We start from the raw sequence: 12394 nt of genomic DNA on the forward strand, positions 1-12394 counted from the left end.
CCATAGGGACCCTTTCCGTATCTCAAGAACTTCCTCTGAGTTCGCTTCTCATCGACGTCTATTTCCGTAACCCATATGTACACAAAGAGATCGTAAATGTACCCTCAGAGCTAAGTACCTTCGCAAGCATGTCTTTTAGAGTATCTACTCCTTTTCCTGGCCTCGCAAGTAGTACTCCTTCCCACCCGGCGCAACCAGTTCCCCTTCATCTTCACATCCACATAGACACGCATCGCCAGATGCCCCTGTGCTGGGAGGGTTCTAGATGCTACCCATACTCTGGACTTATACGTACACACTCCGTAGCATGTGTCTCGTAGAAGAACCTGTAGAAGCCTCCATATCCGAACAGGCCAATATAGGCGTCTACATTCTCACGTGACGATATATATGTTTGTATGTTTGCCCCAGTCTTTTCCGTCGGTGGCCGAAAAGACCAACCTCGGCGCCATGCATTTGTCGCCATACCATCCTATCCCTACCTAGTGAAGAGTCAGCTGCGTGTCACCCCCCTCCGTACTACCCACCGGATCTCCAGGGGAGTAGCAGTGCGTCACGAGAGCGACTGTCGGAACGGGTGGTGCTCGCCGAGTGCTCGGCCGGTGCAGATATAGCCTATAGGCGTCTGTAGGACGTCCTGGGTCTTACGCAGGAGCGTGAGCCACTCGAGGAGGAACATGGTAGGCTCATCCGCGAACGACGTGGGGTCGTCGGCGCCGCCTTGGTCCACAAGCCGAATCCGCCCGTATCGTGCCGTCAGTTGGTCTGCTGCGTCCGACGACGACGACGACGACGATCGCAGATACTGGGCCAGCGCGTCCCAGTCCCCTAGGTCGACATACAGGCGCCCGCCGATAATCCCGACGTCAAAGAGGAACCAATCCGGGAACCGGTGCTCCGACGGCAGCGGCGGTAGGCTGTAGTACTGGAGCTGGTTGAACGGCAGCATCCCCTTCGTGACAGGCGCGGCGTACGCGATCAGGTGAACTCGGCTCCTGTCACCGGCCAGCCGGATCTTCGGTATGAGGAGCTCCGCTTCTTCGGGGATTATGACCAGTCCGGTTTGCGTCGTCGGACTCCAGAGGATCCATTCGACAGGACGCTGTTTTGAGTCATCGTTGTTAGCACACTCGCTCCTCTTCACATATCAACAAATACTCACCAAAAAGTTATCCGCTCCATTTTCCGTATTTCTCGTGTGTCTAATCGTCTTCCCAAATTCGGCCGAGACGAACATGGTCGACTTGGTTTCGCGGACGCCAAACTGCTTTCCGACGTTTGTCTTTGCCACGTACGCGAACGCGTGTTCGAACCCGTAGCCTTCCACGGTGGCTTTCGCCCTTTTTAGGGTTCCCGTGGCTACAAACTCCAAGATGGTAGGATGGAGGCCGGGGAACGACAAGGCCTCAAATCGTAGCTGTTTCTGCACCTGGATCACCTGCTCGACCTGGATTTGTTGCACTTCGCGTTCCTGCTCTACCTCTTCCAAAGCGCCTATCGTAACTCCGTCGTGGCCGCTGCGCGCTCCCAACTCGTTTACGAACGCCTGCAGCTGCGGGGAAACCATATGACCAGAGGGACTCGCAGAAGAGCCGGTTGATTCCCCACCATAGAGCTGATCTAGCGTCTGGTATTCTGGCTGCCGCAGGACCTTGAGCAGCCTGTCGCGGTCCCTGCCGTCGGTGAGAAAGTCAGGGTGCTGGCACTCCGCGTCGATACGCCGGCAGAAGTCTACGCCCTGCGCGGTGTACAAACCCCGCAGGTCTTCGTTTACGAGGCAGGTCTGCTCGAGAAGCCAAGAGATAACGTGCGAGGAATTTGGCAGTCCATTATATATGCCGCAGAACTTTCGGATGCCCTGGTCGACCTCGGGTGGTGCAAAAAAAGTGACTCTCTGCGTCGTACCGAGTTGACGTAATCTCATAGCAGCTACAAAGACGGTTAGCATGGCGATACAAAAGGTATCCCGACGGTGGTGGGAGTGCGGGAGAGGGAAGACAAGCTCTGAGTGTGGTCACAGCCAAACGCGAGATACTAACCTTGCATCGTGTAGTCTTTTGTTTGCTTCAACGCCAAGGTTACAGCGGCATGAGCGTCTGTCGGAAATTTCATATCTACGCCGCGCGTGTGGGCTTGATCGAGATAGACGACGCATTTGCTGAGATCGTCTACGAAAGGCGTTGTAAGAAGCGGGACGTCTTCCTTCACTGCAACATTGCGGTAGTGCACCATAGCTCTGTTATCACTGCCAAAGTAGACAGCGGCCTTGGCGTCGCCGTCTTTTCTTAGCCATGCTTGGGCGAGCGATCTATTATCCATTTCGAGGATGTAGGCTCCGGCATCTATGAGAATGCGGATTCGGCTGCGACCTAGTTCGCAGAGGAGATCTTCCTCCGTCAAGCGTTTCCCCGCAGAGTTTGCAGTGACCTCGTAACCACGGTTTCGTTCCTGCAAAAGGTACGAAAGCACCTCCGCACTGGTCTGCCGCAAACTTGGGAGGTCGTCTTGCTTAATGGTTAGGGGAAGCATGGATCGGTTATCGTTCGTTCCACTGAATCCCGTGGTTTTAGCCGTGTGCTGCTTCTCATGAGAATGGAGCGGTATGTCCCAGGCGGAAGCCTGTAACTTGACCTCGAATTGCTTTGCGTGTACGGGGAAGACGAAATGGTTCAGATAATGATTGATCACGACCCGGTCCAACTTTAGATGTTCCCACAGCCTCTCGATCTGCCCACTGTCATCCCTGTTGATGACATTCCAGTGGTGAAGTGACTCTGGCAAGTTGATGGACCCGGAAATCCACTCCTCGTATCGCGCGCTCGGGTCGTCGGATTCTAATACCTGCTTCAATCCTTGCCGGAACTGTTCGCGCGTTAAACCGCTATAGTAGAACGACAAACAGGTAAACAAGATAGCCACGTCGGGGTGGCCAAACTCGGACTGCTCGGATGGAACACCCTTGGCCTCGAAGGGAACGGCCACGGGGTGGCGACCCGGATGTAGGCCATATTGCACATTCCAGCGCTTGCTTAGGCACAGGAATAGGATCCTGTCCACGAGCAGACCTCGGATAACAAGAAATATCTTGTACGCCGCCTGGGGGTTGGCGAACGCCTTCGCTGCCTGCTGGAACGAGCGCTCGTCAAATTTCTTCTCTGATAAAATTCGTCGGATTGTTTCTTGCTGATCGTAGAAGCTCAGATCCGCAGGGCGAAGTAACATCATCCGTCCAGCGCATATATCGTCCAGTATCAGACTGTGCGCGAAATCTTCCACCTCGCTATTGAGGATATGTACGATGGGGAAGGACCCTGGCCGCCGCAGCACCTCGATGCCACGGAATGTTCTCCGTAAGTCAGCGATGTGATCAACTACCAACGACAGCAATTCCTGTGCCACGTGCCATCGGAACGGGTGCCCATCAACAGTGGTTTCGCGGCCGCTAGGATAGTTCAGTTGTGTCTTGACCGACAACGTGAAGTCGCACTCGTCTAGGACGTCGCGACAGTGGCCTTCTAACCAACGCTGGAAACCAATCATCTGGCTCGCAGCCTCGACCTTCTTGTCGGCAAGATGCTGCCATCCGCCCAGCTTGTACGATAAAAGATTCTCGTGGCTGGTGAGAATTAGGCCACGTAAGCCACGTGTCTCGCGATGGAGATCTTCGTACAGCTGCAGCATTTCCGGCGTCGTCGGTAGTTTCCGGGAGAAAGGGATGTGACGGACCTCGCGCCCCACGAGATCTCCCAGGCGAGATTGTGCCGTCTGGGCGGTTTGCATTAGTAGCGCTTTAGGGACGACCAAGCGGGCGAGGTTGTTGCCGTTGGCCAGGACAGATACCACCATCGGCATGATGCAAGAGGTCTTGCCTGAGAGGGGGATCAGTACCGGTCACAAAGCCGAGAACGATACATTCCGTGGAATATAACACTTACCTTTTCCCATATTCATCTGCAGCACGCTATTCTGCATCGACCGCGGCGCGATAATTGCCCGCGCAACATCTACCTGCTCAGCGCGGATAAGAAAGTTACCATCGATTTCTATCAACAACCAGTCAGGAACCTCGAGGGGTGCCCAATTCTCGTGCCCCGGGTTTCGTAACTCCTCCGCTAACAGTCGTTGGTCCTGTTGAGGGTTGTTTTGTTCCCAGTGAGCAGTTATCTGTTCTCGCTGAGCAATGTGGGTGATCCTTTCTAGCCTTTGCAGAATGGTGACAGCCAACCCATAGTTCACCAGAGCCTCTTTCATTGATGGCCCGAAGCGATGGGCAGCCGAGGACCTCAGCAACGTGAGTACTTCTACTGGTGACGTGCACGGCCAGAGAGCACCAAGCTGTAGCCATTTGGATCGAGGATCTGAGCTAGCGATGGAACTAGAGATTTTATCGAAATATGATGTAGCCGTCTCACCAGCTTGTCCAAGAGCTCGTTTCAGCACCCCGACATGCGGTGTCGAAACCTTCCCATCAGCTGATTGGCTCATATCTTTAAGAGATTCCAGGCTCTCCAAGAGGTCGCCAGCGTACTGTTGGCGCATCTGATCGCTGGTCTTTGCGAAGTTGCTTACAATAATTCCAAGCTCCGTAGCTTCGGGGGTGGATCTTTTCACGTTCGGCATAGTAGTAGTGTTCGTATCTCTGAAAGGGCAACTACTATCAGGGGTGTTCAGTATTGGCCCTCGTTTCGTCACCAAATCCAAGGCAATAGATGGGATAGGGCGCGCATGCTTTTGAGCACCGAATTCTGGGGTAGATAACCTCCATTCGATCAGGGCGGAACCATACCACAGACCCCTAAGTGAGTCGAGTATCTTTTGGGTTTTCTGGACATAGATACCCAATTCGCGATTCTTTCGCCGGCGCTCCCATTCATGCTGAATCTCCTGCAGCGCCGAGAGGGGATCAAGAACCTCGAGGGGAAGGCCTTCCACTGACAAACAATCGGCAGGATGTGGCCACTGCGATGAAAAATGCGCGGCGAGCTGCATGTTCTCTTCCGCACACCGAAGCTCGTGTTCTCGAGCATTTCTTCCGGCTTGGTCTCGAATTGTCCCCGCTCGATAGGATGCTGACCTAAATTCGGGATAGACGGGTGTGATAAGCTTTTGTAAAAGGTCCAGAGACGGCTTTTCACGAGATTTGAAGTTTTCAAAGCAGTCGTGTTGAGGAGGCTGCAAACTCTTAAGTCTATCAACCACGGCAAATGCGGCAAGCGGGCGGATAGCATCCAGGTCAGCTTCAGGGTTAAAGGCTAGAAGCCCCAGACGGAACAACAGGGGAGTTGTATGCTCTGCAAAGCGACAGCGGTTAACGAGACTTCCCCACTGCTCACTAATAGGCTCTTCGATTTGGTTGACGAGTGGCTCTATGCTAGCTGTCGAGTGTGTCTCGTCATGGAACCCACCCACAACCTCACTAGACTCGAGAATCGATCGCAAGTTTGTCTGCATGGTTAAGGACTCGCAGCCCGTCAAGATTAATCGGCAGATCTCGTAAACATTTAAGGCCTTTGACGTCGCTCTGCGGTCACGCGGCGTGTAAGGTGTAGTCGGCATCGATTCCGTTGCCGTGTCTGTGCTCGGCCGTCTATAAAGATTCTGGTGGGCCTCGCCACGACGTTGGAGATGCGTGGGCTCCTTAACGATATAGTTATCTGAGCTGGCGTTGGAGAACACACCGATCTTTCTTGATTTCTCAGTAATATCTCGGACCAAGGCTTTATATCCATCGTGTTGAATAGTCGTAGACAATTCATCATCCCACGACACTGTTTGGAGACGCTTGATCTCAGGGGGATAGTATTCTCTGCGAGGGGCTAGCCGCTCTAAGATATTCAAAATTCGATATGCCTGACACCCTAGTGGAGTCCATGGCTGAGCGGATCCGGAGCGAAGAATTAAAAAGGACTCTTCCGTACCCGTCCTCCGGGTCAAAGGATCAGGAAGGCAAAACGACGTGAGAGCATGATATAGGGCCTTCAGATATACTAGGCGCGGCTCAGGGGGGCAGGATAGTCGACCCAAGATATCGTCTATCTTATACCTTTCGTACCCATAAGCCTTCTCTATATGCACATAAACATGCATTCCGTGCCGCACCCACGTCGTATCCCCGGAAGGCACGATGATACTCCTCTTTCGAGTAAACTCATCCCGTAGCACAAGCTTGCTACGGAGGCCGTACCAAGTGCCAGCATCCTGGTCCAAATCGACTTCTGCATGTAATTGTCGGCAGTAGAGGAGGCCATGGTAGGTTACGTAGAAAGACAATTCCAAAAGGGGTAAATGCACTGCCAGCTTGCCTTTTGGAGGTTGGAATACAGTTATCCTCTCTGGCCGCTCGATATGCTCGAGCACCTTGGCGACCTGGAGGAATACGTCCGACTTCGGGTCGACAAGGCGGACACTAGGTTCGCCGCCACGAGTTGCCTGGCGTTCTCGTACATTGATAGACCAATTTCGTGGCCGCGAACCCCAGAAGTTAGGGGCCCGCCGGACATCCAAATTCCCGGTTCGCAGGTTAAGCCAATGTGCACAGTTATCAATGAGTTCGGAGGGAAGATCGAAGTCATCCGGGCCTCGGAACCTCTCCATCGGTACGAACTCGAGCAATTCGTTGTCCCATCCCAAAGCACGGATAATAACTTGTTTATCACGTACGCCAAAGTGAACTTCCTGCTCCTCGAAATAAGCAAGGCAATAGCTCATGCCAGACAGCGGTGAAGGGTATGTTAGAAGGTGCTGATTCTCAAATAGTTTCTTGACAGCCGAGCTATCCAAGATCTCTAGCGGCAGCTTCCCACACGGCTTGCCGTTGAGCAGAAGATGGCCTTCGACAACATTGTGATGTACCACTTGACTGAATCTATAGTAACCCTGCCCCCCCGAGGAGGTAGCAACGATCCATCGCTCGTTAGGTGCGGCAAGGAATTGCCACTGTGAGAACGCTCTAGTGGTATTATCCGAGCCAGCCCACCATCTGCTGATTCCGGCCCCAACACTCGCAGGGTGATGGGCTACGGCAGTCTTCAATGGTGTCTTGAGGTGATATGCCATTTTTGCGTCGCGGAGAAGCATTCTTTTTAAATTTTGTGGCAATTTAGCAATACTGCCTAGCATGTTCTCCTGCAATGCCACCGACGCCACAACCCAAGTGACGAAATCCTCCGCGTTTATCGCCTCCTCGAGTTCGGCGTAGATGCCAAAGGTTCGTCTACATAGCAAAGCTGCGCAGAAGCCGTACGTTGCGATACGCTGGGCCGCACCAGCATCGGTTGTCGTACGGAGATCCCGGCGTAGGGAGATGGTCCAATCTTGCGTGGCCTTTCGGGCCTTGCCAAGCAAGGTTCTGGCGCGGTCTCTCGAGACTCCAGAAGACAGCTCGAACAAGCGTATGATCAGAGTAATGAGCAAATCCATATAGTGGTGCTCGCGCCAATTATCCAAGATAGTGTGGAGGCGCCTCTCGATCACTTCCACGAGGCGATGTACGAAGGCAGGCTCCTTAAATATGACGTGAGCCGCCCGCAGAGGTTCATCCGGAAGCCGAGGACCGGCTTGGACAGCAAGCTGGCACATGACACGAGTCGCTTCCTCATTGCTGAAGTTGAGGTTCGACGAACCCATTTCGACTAGGATGTTGGGCCAGCGACGAACCTTGCCAGCCAGTAATTTCTGGTATGCCGAAAACTCGTGAATCGACATATCGGACGGACATAGACATTGGTTGGCCTGTGCTTGATAAGATGACGGCCCGTCGACGATGGGAGGGGGGTGCTTAGCCTCCGGCAAGATCGTAGTTTGAAGCTCACGGGGGACTTGAATTCCGCAGAGGCGCTGAAGCGTTAAAGGGTTCTTCAAATTCTTGACCCAGAGCTGGGAGGTGTGGTCGTATAATTCATATTCTGCAGCGAGGGGCAGTAATAGGCAAGACAGCCGGACCTTGCCACTATTAAACTTGTAGTGAGTCTGGTGAAAGGTCTTGATTCTCGACGCAAATGAGACCCCTTTGACTTCTGCTGACATGTACGACCGGAGCCCTGCGGAATTCCTCAGTTCGATTTCCGGGGTTTTGCAACCGATCGGGCGGTCCGGATATGCCAGTGTGCGTAGAATTTGCCAACTTGCATCGCGATATGCGGAAAGGTAGGCCGGAATTGCAAGCTCGAATACCACCGCCGCCCTAGCTGGTGCACTGGAAGGGAGAAAGTCCTCATGCACCTGGATTTTCAAGCGATTTCGTACCCGCCAATGCCAACACCTCTTACAACCCGCTACATTGCGCTGGCCGTCTCTCCAAGAGCAGCGGCAGACGTTCTCTGAAATGCCTGTTGTGTGTGTATCGTACTCGCCACAGGCCCTCTCCCATTCCTCTTCCTTGTTGTTGCGAGCATAATTTGATGCGCTCTGAATACGCGATTCCAGAGAACGCATCTCAGTCGATTGGGTGGCATATCGCGTAGCCAGACAATTACGATCAATATCGTCGAAGATACCACCATATCGAGATTCTGACTGTCGACGAGATAAGTATATCTGTATACGCTGGAGGCGACGCATCTGAGACATGGTGGGGAGCTGGAGGACATCCAGGAGATCTGGTCCAAATACGGGCCTGTACTCTCGGAGGAGAGGGCATACCGCAACGGCACACTGATCAAGGTGCGTCCAAAGGGTAAAAATACTCAGGATAAACACGCTCATCTGCTCTGGATCGCCGCTGTACGTGTCCTTGATCTCGGTAAGCATGGCATCAATCCGCGTAGCAATAAAGGTGCAGCGATCCTCAAATAGGCGTGTGGTCCCTTGGCCAGGCTGCTCATCAAGGTTCGCGCGCTCCTCGTTAGACGCAAGCCGAAACGCACCATCCGTAAATGCCTGTGCTTGCTGGACAGCCGTGTCTAACGGACGGGGGAGATCGAAGGATGAAATACCCGGCTGTTGAGATGGTCGGTGAGACAGTAGGTGATCGAGATACTGCCCGCTGTTTGTAAGGGACAGCTTTAAGGCAGACTCGGGTACAAGATGGGGGAGCGTGTGAATATGCCGAGTCGTCGCCCGCTTGAAAGACTTCCAGGCATTCTCGACCTGTGATGTGGCCTCTTGAATTGTACTATGTATTATAGGGCCAAGCTGATCAAAAAGGGGCTGGCATGCAACAGCGTCTTGTGATGTCATCCCAGTCTTTTCTGTTTCTAGTTTTGCCATACGGCGGCAAAGCTTGGCGCGAAGCATGATGGTCAACTCCGGGTTGAGGCTCCCAGCGCACTCTTTCAAAAGACCCGCGAGAAGAAGAGAGATGACGAACTTGTAGCTTATTCGGCCGCGTATGTTACCGAGACGCAAACTGAGTTGGCGTTGGGCGGCAACACGTAGGACTAGCCAAAATGGTAGCCTCCGCCACGGCAATTCGGCCTTGAGAATATGAACCTCGTCTCTCACTCGCTTCCGAAGCAAGGGAGGCTCGAAGTAATCTCCCATCGCCTCAAGAAGTGGTATAAGCATCTGCGTAATCAGAGCCGGGTCGGTCGTATCTCTAGTCTCAATCACGGATACCTTGGCCTTCCTGGTGGAGGCCTGGAGGTTGTATAGAGACTCGATGCTGGCTTGCTCAAGAAAGGCTGCTAGGCTCTGCTGGAATTCTGTGTCTTTAAACACAGCGAGGGGAAGTCGGGCAGAACGTCCAGGAAAATCCCATTCTAACGTATGAGATGCGGCGAGAACCCTCTCAGAGATGGCTGAGGCCTCGAATGCCTCGAAGACAACGCAATCCCCGTCGTCACTGTTTGATAGTAAACAAGAAGGTCCTCGCTCGGAGGCGATTGTAGGCATTGTACTAACCAGGCCTCACGGCGGATAAGCACGGCAGCATTTTGTTGAACGACATGCAATATCAACATGTCATTGGGCTGAATCTTCTTAAAATATGCCATCATTATAGAACTCTCAAGACCGCCCGAGTTCAGATTGAGACAGGCAAGAAGAGAGGTACGGAGGGCGCGGAATGCCTCTGCCCAAGGCGTTTTGATAAGTTTAGTAGCGGCATCATCGGTGGCAGTAAGGAATCGCGTCAATATTTCGTACGATATATTTTCAAGATCTGAATCTTGCTCCCCGGGGACCCGAGGGGGGAGGACAAGATGGTTGAAGACATCCTCGAGTAAAGTCATATTCAGGAGTGATACGAAAGTGCTTCGGCAGATAGCGTTACGGATTTGCTAAGTCGTGCCTCAGGATGGGGGATACAATATCGGTTTAGATGATTATATGAGAGAGGAAATTAATGGCCGGGATTGGTAAAAATAGGGTGTGGGGGGGGGGGTTAACGAGTGCAATGATGGTCCCGAGACTTGCTGGACGGTTCTTGGTGAGTCATCAATTTGTCTTGATCACGGGCTGCTCGCGGCGCCTACGGGGACGTGATGGGAAGCTGCATTCCTGAGGCTTGCCTGCCGCTTTTCGAGTCCGAGTTGGCCGAGCAGAGAGAGCAGGTTGGCCATGGATGGGGCGATAGAGTCATGGCCAGGCTCGAAACTACAGGCTGTCGAGCTTCAGTTCCGTTGCCTGCAGAGCCGAACTGTAGCCTAGGGCAGCGGTACACCGCCGAGAGGCAACCGAGGAGCGGCGACGACTAAGGAGGTCAGGATCAGGCTGGAAAGGACCGAGGAGTACAAAGCTGACGCAGGTTGGGAGGCTGAGACTCGAGATATCTCATGTTGTCACTGTGTAGCATATGCACTCAGCCGTTTCTGGAGACGCAGTCACCAGAATTACGACCTGCCAACGTGCGTGTCCAACGCCCCGGTTAGAACTGGCCGGAAATGCGTAAGGATATCATCCCTCATAAGACGGTTCTACGAGAACCGAAAAGAAGACTTCGAAGGCGCAGAAAAACGAACGAAAGAACAGAAACCCCGAAGGTCATATGACGGTAGAGAGGAGGGACGTAAGCAGGTGCGTGTTGTATTGGTGAAGTCGGATAGCTTATAGGGTACCTCTTCTGAGGCGCTACGCGCAGGTACTAATCAATATCCTTACAGCGTGAATTGAGTGATGAGAATAAGTATACTAGGTACCTAAGGTACCCTATCCTTCGGTACCTACAGGCAGAAAGGTAGGTACCTACAGGTAGGTAGGTAGAGGTACCTAGGTGGTATCTGAGACCTGCCTAACAGGTAGGGTACACAACCTAGCTCCACGCACCGACCAGTTTTCGAACCTCAGAGGGCTTTTATGGCCGAATAGACCCGGCCTTCACGCCTTCAGGCATTCGGTCAGTTCGAAACGATACAGAGAAGATTAGCATGGCCCCTATACTAAGGATGACACGCTACATCAAAGGCTACATCAAAGAGATGCTAAGCATTTTTTTGCAACTTTTTTAGCCCTCGCCCCCTCGCCCCTCGCATCGCGAACCATTTTAGATCTTCGGCTATCAGGTCTTCCTCATCATATCCATTACGAAATCCATCCATTTTTCGACGCCGTGGTTTTCCCTTCTATGTAGTATCATAAGCTACGCCCTCCCTCTGTCGGGTACAGGCAGGTGGTTACGAGGCTTGGGCCTACGCTGCATACCTAGGTAATACTCAATATGCCTAAGGTAGGACTTATCTCCCCCACGCGCCTCTACAGCCTCCGCATGCGGCCCTTGCGCATCTGACCTCTTGATTCCCAATCGTTACCCCCTCTTCTACTGGCTCCTTACCGTGGACTCAAGCCTCCAAAACTTGTGTGCTGCAGGACGACGAAACGGGACGCGGCATGGGGGAGGTAGGTCGCGAATATAACACCTTATGGTAGAGACGCGCAGGGATACAACCCTGATATCCCACCAGCGGTCCTCACTCAGGCATTTTCCCTATTTCGACCCAACGCAACCTGATTTACACCTGGATCCACATGGCCGGCTTGTTTACGACCTCTTCATGGACGGGCCTAGGAGTGGACAGCTCGTTACACACAGCCTCGCCTCCGCGTTTGACAGTCCGACATGGCAGCCAACACCAGGCCATGCGACGGCACCGTCTCAATGTGTGCTGGCCGTCGTTCTACAATTCGAACCGCCTCCCATCCCGGTTCCGAGAGGTGTTGGAAGAGTCAACCACGGAACCGCGGCCAAAGGCAGAAAGGCAGCTAGGCGAATATTGTCTCCTCGCGCTTCCCGTCTTACGATTCCGACTCGTCGCACGACGAGGCACGTACGCGCCCGACGGGAGCCGGCTGTGAAACAGACCAACGTTGCCTGCAAACGCGATCGGGGGACCGGCCTGTCAGGCTGCGACGACTAGGAAAACAAAACAACACAACACTGTGCACAACAAGAACCTCCAGCGGAGCCACATCAGCGCCATGCGCAGTGCATCTGCATCTAGACCTCATGCAGGTGATTTAA

At 53.3% G+C, this 12394-nt stretch overlaps 1 protein-coding gene across 1 annotated transcript; it reads right to left on the reverse strand.

The window, feature by feature from the left end:
• Positions 1 to 5: 5 nt before the first annotated feature.
• On the reverse strand, positions 6 to 10169 carry GGS23DRAFT_548787 (uncharacterized protein; the record flags this gene model as incomplete). The annotated part of the gene is made up of 5 exons (XM_051515178.1): positions 6 to 1102; positions 1163 to 1929; positions 2040 to 3869; positions 3936 to 9781; positions 9841 to 10169. The coding sequence occupies 5 exons, from the start codon at positions 10167 to 10169 to the stop codon at positions 554 to 556; spliced, it is 9321 nt and encodes a 3106-aa protein (XP_051376254.1). The 3' UTR covers positions 6 to 553.
• Between the last annotated feature and the right edge of the window lie 2225 nt (positions 10170 to 12394).

The sequence above is a fragment of the Durotheca rogersii genome (genome assembly GCF_024521655.1).
Source record: "Durotheca rogersii strain YMJ 92031201 chromosome Unknown GGS23scaffold_2, whole genome shotgun sequence".
NCBI lineage: Eukaryota > Fungi > Ascomycota > Sordariomycetes > Xylariales > Xylariaceae > Durotheca > Durotheca rogersii.